Source organism: Leopardus geoffroyi, chromosome D1, assembly GCF_018350155.1.
Source record: "Leopardus geoffroyi isolate Oge1 chromosome D1, O.geoffroyi_Oge1_pat1.0, whole genome shotgun sequence".
Lineage (NCBI taxonomy): Eukaryota > Metazoa > Chordata > Mammalia > Carnivora > Felidae > Leopardus > Leopardus geoffroyi.
In genome coordinates, this window is record NC_059329.1 from 107,996,161 (window position 1) to 108,015,595 (window position 19,435).

The 19,435-nt window shown below is 59.2% G+C and overlaps 1 protein-coding gene across 30 annotated transcripts in view; it reads right to left on the minus strand.

The window, feature by feature from the left end:
- The window catches only part of NRXN2 (neurexin 2), a 109,270-nt gene that overhangs the window by 38,321 nt on the left and 51,514 nt on the right, over positions 1–19,435 (minus strand). For 12 of the 30 annotated variants that reach the window (XM_045485803.1, XM_045485797.1, XM_045485805.1 and 9 more), the window contains 9 exons: positions 18,676–19,114; positions 15,027–15,413; positions 14,645–14,848; positions 8,667–8,693; positions 6,985–7,104; positions 6,238–6,619; positions 5,440–5,630; positions 3,631–3,804; positions 3,118–3,237 (listed from right to left, as the gene is read on the minus strand). In XM_045485803.1, coding sequence (XP_045341759.1) covers positions 3,118–3,237; positions 3,631–3,804; positions 5,440–5,630; positions 6,238–6,619; positions 6,985–7,104; positions 8,667–8,693; positions 14,645–14,848; positions 15,027–15,413; positions 18,676–19,114 — 2,044 coding nt within the window. Of the gene's footprint in view, positions 1–3,117; positions 3,238–3,630; positions 3,805–5,439; positions 5,631–6,237; positions 6,620–6,984; positions 7,114–8,666; positions 8,694–14,644; positions 14,849–15,026; positions 15,414–18,675; positions 19,115–19,435 lie in introns of all 30 variants that reach the window. The other 18 variants (XM_045485801.1, XM_045485796.1, XM_045485792.1 and 15 more) reach the window with 2 other exon arrangements.

Sequence of the window (19,435 nt, forward strand, 5' to 3'; positions counted from 1 at the left end):
TGAGAAGAGGAGGGCAGGCATGGGGAAGAGCTGATATCCTGGGAGAGGGGGGGGCGGGGTTCTGGAAGACAGAACCCTGAGCAGGCCTGATGGGAGCGCCTGGGTCCCAAACCCCAGCCCTGGAATTTCAGCCCCATGCCAAGCGGTGTCCCTCCTTCTAGCTTCCCTTCCTCCCTCATTTCGTATTCTGTTCTCCATTCTCTCCCCCACTTTCCTCTCTCTCATGGCAGAGATGGGTTCTCTCCTCTGATCTCTCCTGCCTTCCCAGAGCAGACTACTGAACTTTAAAGGGACACAGAGGTCCTGCACCCCATGTTACAGACGGAGAAACTGAGGCCACAAGCTGGGAAAGGTTGTCCTGAATGAAGGTCAGACGTCTCCCCACCCCAGTCTCTCCCCCACCAGACAACCCCAACGCTCTGAGGACACCCTGGCCATTCCCACCCTCCTCCCTCTCTTCCGGCTCTGGGCCCCTTCATGCCCCATGCTGTTCCCAGGGCCTTCACACTCAGGCAGGGTGAACTGAACAGGCCTCTCGGCCAGGTTCCTGCTTGACCTTGTGCAGCGGCTGGGCCCCAAGAAGACCAGCCATAGAGGGACAGCACGAACAAGACACAGAGCCGAACGTGGAGAATTAGGAGGCACGATCCCAAGAGAAGAGGGAATTACGGTTTGGGAAGTAATGGCACAGCCCCCAGCCCCAGGTTCCTGCCCTGCCCTTCCGGGGCAGAGATCTCAGAAGGTCCCCCAGGGCCGGTGTCGGGGGAAGCAGCAGGCAGAATCCCAGCAGCTGCCAGGTTGCACCCACCTTGTCTTGACCTCCACGGCTCTGCTCAGGCCTGCCACCAGACACAGACCAGTGCTCGGGGATGGTGATTCTTCCCAAGATATGCCCTGCTCCCCAGCCCCGAGTCTCGCTGCCTCCCGCCTTCCTGGAACCTGAAGAAGCTGTTCCAGCCTCTCTTCCCACCCTCGCTAAAAGATGACATAACTCCCTAAATTCCCAACAATCTCTATGCCCGCTTCCAGAAGGCTCCGGTGTGTGCCAGTGTAGTAGTGACAGTGGGCAGCAGTATTTCTTGACCTTGATCCTTTGCATCCCAGGCAAGAAATGCCCACTATTAGGGGCGCCTGGGGGGCTCAGTCGGTTGAGCATCCGACTCCGGCTCAGGTCATGATCTCGCGGTTCGTGAGTTCGAGCCCCGCGTCGGGCTCTGTGCTGACAGCTCGGAGCCTGGAGCCTGCTTCTGATTCTGTGTCTCCCTCTCTCTCTGCCTTCCCCCACCCCCCATTCACACTCTGTCTTTGTCTCTGTCTGTCTCTCTCTCTCTCTCAAAAATAAATAAACATCAAAAAATTAAAAAAAAAAATGCCCACGTTCAGCACCACCACCCGGGACTAAATGAACAGCACTCTATCCCCCCAGCACCCGAGAATTTAGGGCATGCAAGTGGCCTCGGTTTCCCCATCAGTTAAACAGGACGGTCGGTCTCCAGCCCACTGCCTTCACTGAGGAATAAATTAAAAGAGCTTTGTGAACTGCCAAACGCTAAACAACCAGTGGGGATTGTTACTGTTAAGCATCAAAGTTACCACCGTCTCCAGATCTGTGCACAGTGAGTGAGCTGGATAGAAAGAGGCCCCGCCCTGTCTTTCTTCCCCGGGGAGCCAGGGCTCCAGTGTCCCTGAGCCCTGGGGGACATCGTCTGGGGGCTTTGGGAGGAACAGAGAGGAGCAGGTCAGACGAGGAAAACCCCGAAGACAGGATGGGAACAGGAAGCGGAGATCCTCAAGCCTGGGCCAGGCCTCAGAGCCCCCCAACAGTGCTGAGGAAGAGGGCAGGACATGCTTCCCACGGAGAAGGAAGAACCAAGATCTGCCCAAGAACCCAGTCCCTGGAACTTGTAGGTGGATCCCGTAAGAAACTCAGGACTCGTGCCCGGATGACTACGGCTCCAAGACGTGGCAGGGAAGCAAAGGCACCGACCCCAGTTCTTAGCCCACATCCACTATTAACTACCCCCAGAAATCCACTGACCCCTCCAGGCCTCGGTCCCCATGTTTGTAAAATGAAAAAGCCCAGTCCTGAGTGGTGTGTGTGTGTGTGTGTGTGTGTGTGTGTGTGTGTGTGTCTTTTCCCAGGCAGCTGACTGGCCACACCCCTGGTCTCTCCACAGGGCTACTCCGAAGGAAGGCCATTCAGGTGATGCCTGAGAAGGCTGCCCTCTTCCTCGCTGCTGCCCGCAGGCCAGTCGTCGGAGAGAAACTCCGCAGCCCCCCTCAGATAGGAGTCGCCCTCTCTCCACTTCCTGCCCCAGCTGCCCTCCCTCTGCCAAGCCCTAACCCACTGCTGGCCACCAAGCCCCGGTACCAGAAACTGCCGCTGACAGTGCCCTCTCTAGGGAGGGGCCTCAGACAATATGCAAGTTGGCAGACAGATGCCCAGACAGGGAGAAGAATGAGGCAAGGACGCTAAGGAGTGTCCTTGTGGCTCCAAGGGGACCACCTACAGCTGAGATCCTTGGCGGGGGACGGGGGGAGTCGGGAACAGCATGACTGCTGTCTAGGGAAGCCAGCTGTCCAGCAGCCTGGCCTCCTGGGAATCTCTTGAGCCTGCCCCCTTGGGAGCGGGCCGACTCTGGGCAGGAAATTCGAGACTTCCGCTGCACTCTCCCGAGGGCACCGGAGGAAAGGGGGTGCAGGTCGACGCCTGCCCCCTGTCCTGAGCTATAGCAGGTAAATCAAACCTGTTAAGACCATCACCAAAATCTCACAGGGAGAGCAACAGAGGCTGACATCTTTGGGTACAGGTGAAGGGGGCAGCGTCCAGCCAGCTCCGAGCAAAGGGAGGAGGCCGTCTTATCAGCAGATTGCCCCAGGGGCTCAGGCAGCGGCAATCCCGCCCAGGCCCCAAAGGAAAGACTCCGAGGGGGCGAGGGTCGAGGGTCGACAGCAGCCAGCAGCTCCCCTCCCCCCACTCCCCCCCCCCCCCCCCCCCCCGTGCTCTCAGGACAAGAAGGGATAAGAAGGAAGCAAGCAGCATGGCTCTCAGAGACCCTCTCTCCTCCCTGGCAGTCCCTATGGCTGGGAAGGGGCCAGATCCCCCCGGGAACTCACGGTCATTGCAGACAGGGCCTCCGTAGGAAGTCATGGTGCAGTCACAGGTGAAGCCATCCCACTGCTGCAAGCAGACACCCTGGTTGGCACAAGACTCTTCGGTGCAGGTGGTGCTGGGGCCTGGAAGAGGCGGGAGGAAGAACACCCCCCACTCAGCCAAGCCCCCTCCCTCCCCAGGAGGCGTGGAAGCTTCAGAGCCCGGTGAGAGGCCCCGCTCTCAGTCCTGCCAGGACCAAAGGGCCAAAAACCGACAAGGGCGTGGGGGGTGGCCACGGGTGGGGAGGGGTGCTCAGGGACGGCTGGGCTTGGCTTTGAACTGCGATAAGGGGCCAGGGTGAGAGGCAATGGGAAAAGTGAGTGACCCTTCACCCCCGGCACCCCTGCCCCAGGGCTGTGGGGACAGGCTCCCGCGAGGCCTGAGAAGCAAGGCCACCGTGCTGCCCCAGCGAAGCCCTGCGGCCGGCCCTCCTGCGGCCCGCAGAGTCACCCCCAACTCCTGCACCCGCCACTCACCGTCACAGCCCCTCTCCACCTGCCCGATGCGGTGCAGGGCGTCGGCGATGAGGTCTGGGAGGCGTCCGTTGAGGTCCACCGAGGCCAGGCAGCCCTGAAAGCCATCCCGGGAGGCCACCAGCTTGGGCAGGTTGCTGAACATGTTCTTGCTCAGACCGCCAATGTACAACTCCCCTGTAAAGGGAGAGGGGTCAAAACCTGAATCCCGGTCCCCATTCCCCTCCCAGGATACCAGCATCTGCTTGTCAGGTCGTCCCAGACTCGGGCTTCTGTAGAGAGATCCCACGACCCGCACCCCCCCCCCCCCGCTTCCTTCTTCCTTCTCCACTCTGCCACCTGTCTGCTCCCCTCCCCGAGAAGCCCAGATGCCCAGGGTGGGGTGCTTGGGGGATGGGGAGCAGCTGGGAGACTGGGCTCCATGCTCTCTCCCACACAGCTGATTCCAGTTCCGGCCTGTAATCAGGGCCTTTCAGAGACGTGAGGGCCTGTCTGCGCCACCCCCACCCTCTCCCTTCCCCCTATTCCCTGAACTCCCTCAGGCCTCTCTCTCCTGACTGCTCTAACCCAGCTCCCTTTCCCCAACAATTAGGGCTGGGCCGGGGACTCTGGGTGACTCCAGGAAGTTCTCTCCTCGGGGACATCGATCCCACGCATCACTGCCCTGGCCATATCGCGCCCAACTCCCCGGAAGACTTGGCCGGCCCAGGGCGCAAGCTTCAGCGAGACGGGGTCTTGGCCACTGGCTCGATGCAACACAAGACTAACCCAGACCACCCTTGGGTCTGCCAGCGCTTCGGATAATCTGTGACATGCTGCCCCCTTCTGGAAGCTGGGAGAATTGGCAGCACTAAGCCGAAAGATCTGGCCGGCACCTGACCGGGCTTCTAGTTCCCACTCTGCCTCCAGCTAGCTCACTTGGGGACCTCAGGCAAGCCTCCTAGCCTCCCGTTTTCTCCCATTTCCTCCTTCTCCAGGCGGGGGTGACTTCACTGGTCTCTGAGGACCCTCCCAGACCCCAGACGATGTGAGTCACACAGACCACGCAGGGGTCTCCATGGGGCTGAGGGCTGCTTGGGGCAGATGAAGAAGGTCGCTCGTGTTGCCCCAGAGGGTTCTGGAGAAGCTGCGGGCCTCATCTTTGCTCTTGTCCCAAGGCCTTGACTTCTCCCCTGTTCTCTCCAGCACCCCTTCCGGGGGCAGCCAATGACCACTTCAATAGCTACCTAAGGGCCCCTGGGGAATGTGTGACCCTGATGTGACACCGAGCCTCCCAGGGAAGCCTGGGTCCAGAAGAGTGCCCAGACAGAGCCTAGCAGATGCCCAGTGTATAGGACAGGCCGCATGCAGGGACCCCGCAGCGGCTAACCCCCGCTCCCCTTATCAACTGTCCCCTCCCACCCGCTCGGGGGGGAGCTATCTGCCAGGACACTATGCTCCCCATTCTCTTTCCAGCCCTCAACCAAGGCAGGCCTCTCAATCTTGGGCAACGAAGAGGTCTTCAGAAGCCCTGGACTGCCCACCCCTAGCTCTAGAGTGAGGCCACCAAGCTCCCCGTGAGGCACATCCCATGGCCGGGCTTTCAGTGTTGAGGGCAGCCTCACGGGAGAGCTGAACAGAACTTTGACAGGAAAACGTCAGGCTGGACACAGAAAAGAACAGGAAGGAGTTGGAAACCGTGGCCAGGAGGGGAGAGGGAGAATCACGTGAGTGAAAGAGCACGCCAGCCGGCGTGGGGGAGGGAGGGTCTTGCTGGGGCCAAGGGGGCATCTGGGTCAGGGCCAGGCCTTCTCCACAGGCCCCAGGCCCCACCTTTGAGATCGAGGTTTCGGGCGCCATTGGAGTGCTGCGTGACCGTGCGGGAGTCGATCTTGAGCGTGTGCACGTTGCCTGGGTCCCTGGACACCACCACGTTGTGCCACTGGTTGTCATTGACTGGCTTGTCTGAGTTCCCCTTCATCAAGGACGGGCCATTCCCCAGGTCAAACACGTAGTGGATGTACCTGCCCCGCGGTAGGGAGGAGACACTGGGTCAAGGTGGAGGCAATACTGGGAGGGGAGGGTAAGGAGGAGCTACGGCTTGCAGGGGTCCTGCGTGCCGCAGGAAGAGGGGATAGAGGGGGAGAGCCCACGGTGGAGGGACCCAGCCCAGTACAAGAGGACTCTGGTGTGAAGTCCCATCATGGGGACAACGTGGGGACAGAGGGCCACAGAGGAGCCGGCTCCTGTGACAGGCTCGGACGAGGAGCTGGTTGGGGGAGAGGTTTGTGGGGACAGCAGGGGCCCCTGGGGGCAGGGCACAGCTGCTCTAGGGTGGGGTCCCCTCAGGCAAGAGAGGCCATAGGGACAGGGCCCTGCCTCCCGCCTGCAGAAAGGACGCGCCTGAGCCAGGACAGTGAACGGCAAGGACACTGACAAGGAAGGAACCGGGGAGTCACCGGGTTGGAAAAGGGGGTGCCACTCTTCCATCTTGGCGGGGGGCTGGGGACCTGAACCTCGAGCTGTGGTCTGAGGGGACTGGATATCTCAGCCAGTGGCGGGGGCCGTATCTCGATCAGCAGGGGAAGGGGACCCCCTTCCTTGCCGGCAGCGCAGGGCGCGGCAGCTCACCCCTTGACCAGCTCGATGACAATGAAGTCATTGCCGTTGCCCGAGTTGAACAGGAGGAGCCCGTCGGGGGCCGTGGTCTTGAACTGGAAGAAGAGGTGCATGGAAGCGTAGGCTTGGAGCGTGGCGAGCGCCAGGTAGCTGCTGCGACTCTTGAAGGTGACAGGATCAGCCACGATGGCCCGCAGGCCGAAGCGGGCGTTGAGCTCGCAGTAGGTGATGTCGCCGTCCTTGCACTGGTCCATGTAGGGCTGGCCGTTGAACACCAGCCCGCTCAGGTGCCCGATGAAGTTGGAGGGCACCACGGAGATGAAACGCCGCTCCGTCATGATGCCCGTCTCAATGTTGTGGAACTCTAGCCGCGTGTGGGCTCCCGCCATCTGTCCTGCTCGGGACCGGAGACAGAGATGAGGGGGGCAGGCTGGGGGGGGGCGGGTTCTGGGGCTGGGCCCCGGGGTGCCAGGAGCCTCCCCTCCACACGAGGGCCACACCGGAGAGACACTGGCAGACACCCTCGGTGGGGGTGCCGGCGGCCGCACGCCTTGCCGGCCCAGGGCTGACGGGCACCGGAGACAACGGCGTCCGGGCCCCACCCCCCCATGACATGCCACCCCTCGGGGAGAAACGGCAGCGGGGGGTTTGCCAGAATGCTGCCCGAGGAAGGGAAGCCAGGCGGTTGTCACCGGGAAGAACAAGGCCGTCCACAGGTCCCCGGAGGCGTATCCACCCCGCTGGGCTCAGCGCGCTCACCCTCCACGGTGACGTTGTCCACAGACAGCTGCAGGCTCTTGCCACGCCGCACCACCCTCACCGTGTGCCACTCGTTGTCATTGAGCTTGTGTCCCGCAAAGAGCGTCTCGGGGCCTTTACCTGCGGCACCAAGGGGGGAGTGAGCGCGGCGTTCCGGCTCGCTCGCCTGTGGCTCCCGGTCCCAGCCCAGGCGCAGTCTCCCCTCCACACGCACAGCTGCACACCTACGGCCTAAGGCACGCGGCCAGCTGTGCCACACGCACCCCCACCCCCCCCCCCCGCACGCAGGGACACACGCTCACCCAGTCTTTCCACACCCAGTCAGAAATCCAGACAACACCCACTGCCTCTTTGCGCAACTCCCAAGGCCGTCCCTGGAACAGAATTGGATGCGAACGGTGCCTCTGGAGTTGTGCCCTGAGGCCCTGCACACAGCCGCCCCGTACCTACAACCAGCGTTTTCTTCCCGAGTCTTCTCAGGAGCGTCAGTGCCAGTGTGTGTAGCCAGCAGTGAAATTCTCAGCATCGAGGCAGAGGCCTGTCCTTTTCAAACTCCCAGACCACCCCCGTGCCGCACGTGTGAGCGCGCGCCCGCGGCTTCGCTGCTGGCGGGGACACCCTCACGCAGACACACAGCTCCCCCCCCCCGCCCCCTCCGCGCCGCCGCCTACAGAGGGACCCGGTGTGACCTTTCTGTACACCTCTGGTTAACTCCACGCACCCGGACATGCGACCACACACACAGCACAACCGACCTGGCCAGAGAGGGGAACGCTTCTTAGGAATTATGACCCTTTATTCGAGGCCGGGATTCCCTGATTCCAGGTCTAAACCAAAACCTCTTCTTCTTTAGAAGGATGCTCGACTTTGCGGCACTCCCAGGGCTCCCGCCAGCGGGGCCGGGGCTCAACACGCACGCGCCCACAGGTACCAAACACGCAGAGGGACACGCTGGGCGCACACGGCCCCCTCTGCCAGTGTCTGCCGGGTTCCTGTGCTCTCTCGCCCGACACCAGGGCACGCCATGCAGAAACACTCTCTCCGAGACCGCACTGAGCCCAGCACCCTGGGATGCTCGGAGGTGCCCACACCTGCTCTCCTCCTCACCCCCAGCTGAGAGACTCACTGGCCCTTCTGAATGCGCCCCGCCGTGACGGGAACTCAGCACCCCCCCCCCTCCCCAACACAGGAGCTGTGGAGGGCTGAACGTTGAACCTCGAACCCCTGACCCTGCTCCCCACCCTCCTCTTCTTTCCTGCGTGCCTCACCCGCCCCCTTGTGGCCGCCTCTGGAGATGCAGCGGAATATCCTGGCTCTTCTCCGGCTTCTTCCGGCCACAGGGAGGGGGGTCCTCCTGCCATAGGTGCACCCAAGTCTTTGCCCCACCCTCCCAGGGACTTGAGATGACAAGGCTCCCTGGCCTTCCTTGTCTCAGTGAGCATGCTGACCCAGGGCCCTCCACCAACGCCTCTTGGTTCACCTTCGCTTGGCGCGTTCTGCCCTCCACAGCCACACCACCCCACCCGCCCTCATGCCTGCTCCCCTCCCACCACCCCCACTGCCCAACCCCCACACAAGCCAGCGAGGAAGGCTCTCCTCCCCCCCACTCTCCCTCCCCAGATCCCAGTGTCCAGCATCCCAGGCCCCTGGGGGCTCGGCAGAAGAAGAGGGAAGCCACTTACTGGGTGCGCAGCCGACGCGCAGGCAGTCTGGGGGGGGCCGTGGGGCGGGCAGAGGGGGAGGGGAGACAAAAAGGCAGAACAAGATTTTTGTTTTCTTTTTTTTTACATCCTTCACAGGGAGGGGTGTCTGCGGGCGGGGGTTCCCCCCCAGGACCACTTTCCGGGGACCACGCGTGCCCAGGGGCCCTCTCCCCTTCCTCGGTCGGACCCCTGTCCCTCCTGCCCCCGAGAGGGCTCCAACCCTCCCCAGAACTGGGAGGCAGGGCAATCAGGTGATGGGAAGAGGGCTTGCCGCCTCCCGTCTTAGAGGGGTCCGGGGCCTCTCACGTCTGAGGGAGATGGCACCTTGGGAATCCCAGTCGTACAGGGGATCTTCGTGGGGCTGAGGGCTTGACCAACCCCACATCTCCACATCTCTCGGAGGGAGATGGGTGGGGAGGGCCAGATTCCCCGCATCCCCTGCTCTGGGACGACCCCCTGCTCAGAGCCCAAGTTGTGACACGTCACTCCTCATCCCCCCCTGGGCTCTGAGCCAAATGGAGGGGTCTGCCCCAGGGCTCCCTACCCGCGGCCGCACATCTCCCAAAGTCCCAGGGGGCCAGCACCACCCCCTACAGGAACCTTCCTTCTACCCTTCCTGATGGAGGATGCCAGGCTGCTACTGGGGAACAGGGCGATCTTTCACCCTGAAGAGGAACTAGAATCCATCTGTTTTCTCAGGGAGGGGCCAAGGCCTCACAGATGGGGTTCGTGAGGCCCCCAAAGTATGATTTCAGAGGACACCCAGCAAGTCAGGGGCGAGCAGGCACCACAGGCAAAGTCTGCCCCAGCCTCCGCATGGCTGTCCTATGACTCCAGGGTCAGGCGGCCCCACATAGTCAGAAAGCATACTGTCTACACAGAACTGTACCCCAGGGCCCCGGAGCCTTGGGCCATCCCTCTGATGGGACACACGACCCACAACATGTCAGTTGGCCAGCCTCGCAAGGGGAACAGAGCACTAGGGTCCTATGAAATTGGGGCCTAGGGCCCTTGGGACACCTGCACCATGCCACCAGACCCAGATGAGCTGGGGCTGCAGAACGTCCCGCACCCGGAGGCAGAGGAGCCGGGTCCCAATCTCATTGTGTGGCTTTGGGCAAATCTCTTTTCTCCGAGTTTCATCTTTTCGCCTTGTGAGCCCAGAGCAAGAAAGAGGTGTTCAGTGGGCCGGCCCCTTGTCTTTCCAGGAATATCCTGGCATCCTATGGCTCCTCCCAGAACAGGCTCTGCCTGCACCCCTAGGCCCAGGACACAAAGGTGGCTGGGGGCATCTGGCATCCCTTGGGCCCCTGAAGGTTCCTGCAGTGGAGGTAAACAGGCTCCCCTGTGGCTCTGGGGGCATGGGCCCCTCGGGCAGTACGGCTGAGCTCCACACGCGTCGTCAACCGCAGCAGAAGAGTGGGGGGAGCAGCCGGGACCCTGAGCCACAGCCTGGCACCAAAGGAGGGAAGAAGCAGCAGGGGAAGGCAACAGAGCAGGTTCAAGGGGGAAGTCAGAAGGGACAGTGAGAGGAAGGAGGTCAAGAGGGTGCAGAGAGAAAAGAGGAAGGAAGGGGGAGCAGAGGGAAGCAGAAGCTAGATGGGGGACGGGGAGGGGAATGTCAGGGTGGGAGGGTGGGAGGGTGCCAGGCCTGGAGTCAGGTCACGGGGGCTCTCTTTGGGCCAGCAGAGTCTTCACCAATGAAGGGTCCAAAAAAGAAAAAAGGGGCTGGAAGGACAGGCTGATCCCCTATTGGGAAAAGCTCAGTTCTTCCCTTCCCTAGCGGGGGGGGGGGGGGGGGGGGGTGGCGCCAGGAATGGGGGGTCCATCTGTCCAGAGAAGAGGTGTCAGCTCCAAGTCCCCATCCCCTGCAGTGACTCCACCCTCAGAAGCCCCACTGCAGTGGGGTTGGAGGAGAGCCGACACCCCGTGAGGATGGGCACCCCAGGAGGGGGCCGGCACCACCGCGGAGGCAAGCAGAAAGTGGGAGCGATGAGAAGCACCCACCTTCGTGCACACACCCGCCCAGAGCCCAGCTCAGGCGGCATTAGCTAGTGACCCGTGCAGGAAATGAACAGAAGTGACAGGTCTGCACAGACTCACCAAAGTCCTGGCTGAGCATAGAGACCAGGATGGGGGTATGAGTGTGTAGGGAAACAAACAGGTGGGAAGAGGTCACCGGCATGTGAAGGAACCCAGAGTGAAGAAGCCAGGCTTCCCATCCCATACCCCCACCTGATCCCCTGCCCCACCCAGGCTCCACAGTTTGGAGACGGTGGGTCCAAGTCTCCCATGCAAGGAGCCTCAGGAGCCCATGGGCCAGAGGCTCATCTCAGAAGTGACATCACAGAGTGACAGTATGCAGTTCTTGTTCAGAGCAATCTCCCCGGCTGCCCAGCCTATGGAAGGTGCCTGTGAACTACTGAGAGCCGCAGGTGGGAACAAAACACCCTTCCATGGCCTCAGGGATTGATGGACCTTGGAACATAATGTGTATTCAGCCCGGCTTACACGAACAAGAGTTAGGCTTACTCTGTATGGCCTTGAGAGGGCAGAACTAGGTCCACAAGAGGGAATTTCAGAAGTTGACGCTAAGGAAGAATGACCCAGTGATTAGAATGGCCGTAAGAGGTGGGGAGCTCCTGACATGAATGGCATCTGAGCAGCGATGGAGGAACTAACAGGTAATTCACATATGGGGTGGGGGTGGAGCTGGCTGGAGGAGATAACTTTTAAGGGTTCCTCCAGCTTGGAGATTCTTCAGTTACAATACATCCTTCACGTTAGCCTCACTGACAGCTGGGGCTACAGGAGCACAGCTGGTGGAGGGCAACTCCAGGGAGGGGAGGGCGACAAGGGACAGGCTAGGTGGGACAATGGCCCAAGAGGCCATACCAAGGGCAAAAGGACCGGGAACACAGGTCACACTGGAACAGGGTGAAGAATCCCGGGGACTCTAACATTCCCTAGGAACAGAAATCAACCACCCTGCTCAGGGCCAGCAGACCTTAGGGTACTTGCTTGGGGTCTGCAGGCATGGTGGAGGCCTAGGGACAGGACAGGAGACACAATCCAGTTTCTCTAGCGTCCTCGGCCTGGAAGGAGGCAGCAGCTCCTTGTCAGCCTTTTCTGGCCCGGCAAACACCCTGCCTCCCGAAGCTGGCACTTAGTGCCTCCTCCCAGCTGTCCCACCAAGTGGTCACCGGCAGCCTTGGTTTCCTCTTTAGGACCCAGCCCCACGTCCAAGTCATTCCACTGAGCCTCTGACAGGTTGCACAGATGCCTGTGTATGTCTGCCTTCCCTCCCTCCCTACAGGATGAGACTTTGACGCGAGAGACCAAGCCTTGTGAGGCTTCTCTCTGCTCCCCGGGAGCGAGTCCAGCCCGGGATCAGAGCCTTGGTGTGGTTCCCTGCCTGCGAGGCCCCACAGGCCCTGGTAGCCAGCAGGATGGGGAAGCAGGGGCCAGACCGGGTCATGCAGTGTGGAAGCAAGCCCCCAGGCCTGGTTCTAAGCTTAGGTCTCTACTCCCATTAGATTTTCTTTCGAGAAGGGCTGGGTGAGTCTCTACACGTGTGGCTTGCATCTTTACAATGTCTTCACTCCCATTATTCCGTGGGAGCCTGAAAACCGCCACAGAAGGTAAGCAGAGCAAGGATCCTTAGCCTCATTCTACAGAAAGAAACAGACTCAGAAGAGAGAAATGACTTACCCAGCGGTCAAAGAGACCGGGCCCGAAACCCAGATCTCCTGGCCCCAGGCCCAGTGCTCTTCCCATCAGAGCCTGAGGCGGAATGGCTGGGTGCAGATCACACAGCGGCCACACTCCTCCCTGTACATGCATCGCTGAGCATTGCGGACAGAGGCATCTGCACCAAGCACTTGGTCACGGCTTGTCACGGGGCATAGTAGAGATAGCATCTCTGTGCGTGGGACCCAGCATGGCCAGGGATGAGAGGCAGTGAAAGGTGAGAGCCAGTGGCATCCTGAGGGCCACCTGGTTCTCTGATTTCTAAGTACTTATGAGGCACAGACAGAAAAGTACGCCAGTGGGAAGGAGAGGGTAGATCCTAAGGGCGAAGGTCCTGAGGATCCACCAGAGAACATGTTCCTGGCCAAGAACACCGCCTCCTGTCTAATATCAAGGAACCCAAGCTTCTTCCCCATGCACCTAAGACAGTTCAAGTAAGGAAGAGGCATCGGCCTTCCCTGCAGATAGAGGGCCAGAGACTTTCCCTGCGGGATCACTTCCGAGCACACAGAGCCATGAGCTTACTGCACAGAGCACACACCTCCTAGGCGAAGGAGTGGCTCGTGCTGGGTCTGGGTACACAGACCAGACCAGTCTGAGAACCCCAGGGCCACTCATGGGGTCCTGGACTGGCACCTTCCTCCTGTGACCATTTCAGAGGTGCTAGGGGACGTGGTACGGACCATGGAATGTTGGCCAAAGCGTGTTTCCCTTCCCACGTCCCCCCTGCAGCACTGACACCCACCACCCGCTCTGGGGGCTGTGACGGTGGTCAGAAGCTGAGCTTCTTAAGTTCCCCAAGTCTGAGGCCCTGACTGCCTGCACACCTCCCTACCTCCTGCCCCTAACTTGCTCGGCAAATCCTTGTCCCGTGGGTACCAAGGCCAAGTGGTCCAAAGGGGAAGAGGAAAGATGTGGTATAAATTTATTAACAAGGCAATGGGTCCCCAAAAGGCCACCATCTGTCCCACAAATGGCCTAGAGATGAAAGTTAGGGTGAAATCCAGATATTTCAAAGCTCAAATCCTCTGAGCTCTCTCCAGTTGAGGACATAACAAGGAACCTTCATGGCCCGCATCTGCCTACGTGGCAGGCCCTTGGGTGCTATACGCCTTTGCGTTTAGAGAGGCTAGGGTGAAATGGACAGTTGTGAGTCCAGCCTGGTCGGCTGAGGACCTCCAGCTTCCAGTGGTCCCCTGACCGAAGCCCCGTGACGGCGGGGTCCTGGTCTTCGTTGCTATTGTAACCCAGGTTCAGAACACAGTGGCACTTACTTCCCGTAAATAGGAGCTGAGTGAGTGCACCTGCTGTGTTTTTGTTTTTGTTTTTTGGCCCCAACCGGCCTAATGGTGCCCCCCCGCCCCCACGTGGACACCCTGGGGACTGCCTGCGAAACGGAGCTGATCTGGGCTCATCTGGGCAGGGGCAGGGACGGCGAGGGCCCCTGACGCCCTCCGCCCACGCCAGCTCTGTGAGAGGCAGTGGGGAGACGCTGTACTTTAGGGCAAATGACCTGGCGTTGAGTCTGGGCTCCGACCCCAGCCACTGCTGGCTTTATGACATCGGAGGAGTCAGTATATGAATTCTACAGTCTATAAAACAGGCCTGGCACAGCCCATCAGGTGACCCTGCGGCTTCAAAGGGCAGCCACGGGACGCGAACGTGAAAGCAGACAAGGGAAGATCTGTCCCCAGGCGTCCAGTGTCACCTGCGCACACCTATGCACACAGACAGACACGGCTCTTCAAACGCAGAGCCCGTGAGGGAAGCTGTGTCCTCCTCAGCTCCAGATCTGCCGCTGCCCTGGGCTCAGCCTTGGCACCGCTAGGCACCCACAAGCCCTTCCCAAATGAATGAACCAGCGAATGAGTAAGTGGATGAGCCGACAGCCCAGAATGAGCGACGCTGTGACGCGTGTATGCAGGACAGACGCCACCAAACCCAAATGAGCGCCCCCGGGAGGGCGGCGGTCGCGCCCAGACACACTTGGGCAGAGGGCACGGCCAGACTCGGGGTGCCCCCCATACACAGTGTTGCCAAGCACGGAGCATCCCTTGCTGGGGATGAAGCTTTCAGGGGCTCTGGCTGAGGCCGGCCCCTCCCCACTTCCCACTCTTGGAGGTGCCACCACCAGCTTCTCCAGACAGAGGGGGTGTGCTCAGAGGCAGGGACAGGGAAGGGGCCAGAACACAGGGCGGGGTGGTTACCGAGGTTGACAGTGAGCTTCATCTGGCCCCCGTCCAGCTCGAGGCGCAGGGTGTCGGCTGACTCCCTGGAGGTGGTGGCCATCATTAGCCCGTAGGCCCGCTGGGACATGAAGCGCAGGGACACATCCTCTGCCTCCGTGTGCATGGCGTTCGGCAGCATGATCTTCATGTACATGGAGCCATCGTAGCTCAGGACCGTGGCCTCTGCCCCAGAGGTAACGGAAGAGGGAAATCAGGGCACGGCCGAAGGCCAGTGGAGGGAGAGGGAAAACCAAGAGGATCGTTACAAGGACAGACCCAGGGCTGGCCTACGAGGGGCACCCCGAGGAGGAAGGGGCACAAGGAGGGGCAGCGGGGACCCCTGGAAGGAAAGCAACCTCACCTCTCTCACAGACCCGCCCCAGAAAGCCGGTCCCAATGCAGTCACAGACGAAGCGGTTCCAGCCCTCTCGACAGATGCCCCCGTTGCGGCAGGGGGCAGACGCACACTGCTTCAGTGTCTCCCGGGAGCAGAAGGGGGCGATGCCCACCGCCCCCTGAGCTTCGGCCAGGCCCCGAAGATCTCGGCTGCGCCCGTCTATGAAGAGGTCCCGCACACAGCCCACGTAGCCAGCCCGGAGCGCCGCCGTCCACACCTCCGGGGGCAGGGGCAGGTCCACCCGCCCCCCCTCAGGGAGACCGCCCAGGTACAGCTCGCTCTCCAGGTCCAGAATCTCACTCTCCCCAGTGGCCAAGAAGGGCGTGCTGCGGCTGTTCACCGAGATGGAGCCTAGGGATCGAGGGAGAGCGGGCCTCAGTGAGGAAAGCAGGATCGAGAGTCGCCGCGGGCCAGCAAGGGATCCCAACCCCCCACCCCGCACCCTGCAGCAGCCCTGGGCCAGAAGCTCAGCCTTCCTTGCTGCTGTGGATGCTACTCAACCAGAGATTCTGAGTTCAGGAACTCAGGTGAGCCAGCCCCAGCCCAGCTGCAGGGTGCAGTGGGCCTCTGTCCAGACTCCTCCTTCTGTACCTGAGTGAGTCCTCAGAGGATATACAGGAGGTGGACATGCCCAAAGGGGCTAGATCATTCGAGGGTCATTACCCCGGCCCATCCCTTAAACCGGAAACCAGGGGCAGAGAACACTAAGGAGGCTGAGAGGTTTGAATCCAAAGCGTTTTCCCCCTACTTTAGTGACTGTCTTCATTTATGTCACTGAGTCGCAAGGTAACCCTATGAAATTGGCCCTTTATGACCCCGACTTGAAATGGCAGGTGAGGCTTAGGGAGATTGGGAGACCTGCCCAAAGCACCACAGAGGGTGAGGAACGGAGCCAAAGTGCCAGCCAGGCAGTGGGACCACAGAGCCTGCACTGTCCAACCCTCTTCCTGGTGGGCAAGATGGGTAAGCAGATCCGTCCTGGAGCCGGACACAGGACGACACCCAGGAGAGGGGATGCCAGGCACAGAGCTCCTACATACTAAGACTTCTTTGGAAGGAAAGGCTGGCTATCTTAGGAAAAAGATTTGGGATCAAGTAGGAGCTTCAAAACCTCTACTGAGATCTTAAGAAGCAGAAGCCTATACATTAGAAAGTACTCTGTTTATAATTTTTTTCCTATGCTTTTTCCTTCCTCTCTCTTTTCTCAAGAAGAACTCTTCAAGAAATAAGTAAAGAAGAAAAGAAAAGAAAAGAAAAAAGGTCTAGCTATCTCCATGAGATTAAAGAGAGGTAAGGAGGATTTGGTCTACACTAGGCACAGGGGTGTTACTAAGGAAGCAGAATTAGTGCCTCCTCTACAGACAGGACTCTATCTAAAGCATGGTCTCTTCTGCTGAAAACTTTCCTGAACCAGAGAAGCCACTCCCCTGGGCCCCATTTAACATGGCCCTAGCTTGTTCTTCCCCGACAAGGTGTCAGATGCTCCAGGGTCTGGCTGCTACAACCCACCCTTCCATCCACCAGCCCCCCCCCCCCAATATGGCCCTCCAATCACCCGCATCTCTATTCGTAGCAGATTCCCCAGATGCCTGCTCTACCCACCAGCTCCAGGGTCTCCTGGACATGGACGTTGCCCAGCGAGACTCTCAGGAAATGAACCAAATGTGGGAGAAGAAAGAGACAGGGAAAGGAAGAGGTGGGAAAAGAGTGTATAATGGAGAGTCAGCAAGAGGAAATTAAAGTGAGTACAAGCTTGCTCCAAGATCCTTCTCCAAAACATGGAAATGGGACAACCCAAGTGTCCATCGGCAGATAAACTGACAAACAAAATGTGGTAGATACATACAATGGAATAGTGTTCGGCCACAAAAAGGAAGGAAATAGTGACCCAATGCTACAACATGGATGAACCTGAAACCATGCTAAGTGGAATGAGCCAGACACAAAAGGACAATTATTGTGTGATTCCATTTACAGGAGGTCCCTCCATTTAGGAGGTCCCTAAAGTAGTCAATTCATAGAAACAGAAAGTGGGATGGTGGCTGCCAGGGACTGGGGGGAGGGGGACAAGGGAGTTAGTGTTTCATGGGGATAGCGTTTCAGTTTGGGAAGATGAAAATATTCTGGAGGTGGACGGCGGTGATGATTGTACAGCAGTGTGGATGGCCTTAATGCCACTGAACTGTGCACTTTAAAAATGGTTAAAATGGTAAATGTTATGTGTAATTTAACACAATTAAAAAACAAACAGGGAAAAGGTCAAGGAGAGCTTTGTTGGGATGACTGCCCCAAGTCTGGGCTTAGGTGCATAAATGAACGTGGGACATCAGAGATGGCCAGAGCTGGTCAAACAGCGACCCAGGGACCAGCCAGACCTGGTATGTGGGCTCTGGAGATCTGTGGGAAGCTAAGGAGAAGAGAGAGAGAGGGGTTCTCTGCAAGGCCTGGACAGACTTCCAATCTAGAGAGTTACTAATCACCTGTGTGGAGACCCTGGGAGGCAGCAAGTGCCCTGTGAAGACCCCCGGGTACCATCATGAGACAAAACCGGGGGATGAACTCATGTACTGTAAAGCCCAGGAAGGGCGACATTTCTCTGGAGAAGAGAAAGGAAGAAACAGCCAGCCACGAAAGGTTGATGCTTCCAGGGGCCACAGTGCTCCTGGGGGGGAGACCATCCTTCCACCCAGTCTCAAAGGTCTGGTGCAGTGACAACTGGGGAGCACAACGATTTAGCTGACGCTGGTAAGTGCTTACACTGGATAATGTGTCAGCTCCCCTTTACATCAATTCGTTCTCTCGTGGTTAACAAGATAGAAAAGAGGAAAAGAGAGCAATGGGCAGGAAACAAGAGAATGGGAAAAGAAGACCGAAAAGGAAGAGTAAAGGGGTGGCTGGAAGCAACACAAGGTTTGAGAAACAGCACCTGCCTGGCCCGAGCACTCTCTGCCCTGCTGCTTTACTGTGCTAGAAGCCTCACCAGGTGGGAGTGTCAGGTTGTTTAGTGTTTGTGTCGCCCCCAACCAGAGCCTGAGCTCCATGACAGCAAAGACCTTTGAGTCACCGCCATCCCCGTCCCAGCACCTTGGACAGCGCCTGGCGCTCCATAAATGCTCGGTAAGAATTTGTTGAGTAATTAATGAAAGAGAGTTGCATGGACCTAGCTAGATAGAAGGAGGCGTGGTTGGGAAGTTTTGGGTTTTTTTTTTGGGGGGGGGGGGAGGAGAATGGGATGTCTACTCTGTGTTAGGCACGGTGCTAATGCTTTTACAGGTATTTTCTTATTTTCTTCTCTTAAGGACCTCCAGTGTAATGGATGTAGACAATGCAACTAGGGTTTTATAAATAATGAAACTAGGGCTTCAAGGGGTTGAATAAAGGGCCTAAGGTCACACACACAGTAAGTGGGAGAGCAGAGGCGCGACTCCAGGTCTGCTGACTCCAAACACTATGCTCCTTCTGTCAGTGCGCCATGACAAGGGGGGACAGCGAAGGGGCTGACAGGGCCAGAGGAAGGGGTAGGACAGCAGTGGAAGGGACCTGGAAAGAACGTCAGGGCGGGGGGGAGAGGAGTGGCTGGGAGGAGAGTGGAAGGGACCAGAGGCCTCCTGACCTTTGCGCCCGTCCCTTTGGAAGTCCACGTGGCACCACTCGCCATCGTTGACCTTGCGGCTAGATGCCCGCAGCTTGATGCCCCCAGAGCCCATGTCCAGCAGCAGGTAGAGGTAGCCATCCAACAGCTCCATGGCAAAGTAGTCGGCCCGCTGGGCAGAGCTGTGGCTGCCGGCCCCGGCCCCAGCCCGCCGGCCCTGGCTGAAGAGCAGCAGCCCGTTGGGCTCAGTGGTACGGAAGTCTAGGGAGATGGAGCTGGTGCGTCTGGCACTCCAGCGGGGCAGCGCCACAAAAGCCTCAGGACTCTCAAAGGTCACGGGGTCCAGGGCAGCCACATCCTCACAGCGGAATGACAGGTCCCCCTGCAGCTTCATCTTGGGGTCCCCTTCCTTTGCCAGGCGAGACAGTTCCAGCTTGAAGTCATTATTCTTATAGACCACCTGCAGGGAGGGGTGGGGTCAGGGGTGAAGAAGCAAAAGCGGCTCAGGGCCTGGCCACTCCTGCCCAGCTTGGACCTCTGTTCTAGAACTTCGTGCCCAGAGGCTGTGAACCAGCACCTCCCTTGCCCCACTTATTTTCTGGGTTCCGTCTTCCAGCCCAGCACTAGCGGGACAGCCCTCATTGTCTGCGGGACTGCGGTTCACAACAATGGCAAGACAATCTCTGCTACCATCTAGTTGACATTTTCCGATTGCCAAAGTATTTTTATTCACACTCTCATCTGCTCCTCACACCCACCTTAAGAAGTAGGCACTGACTAC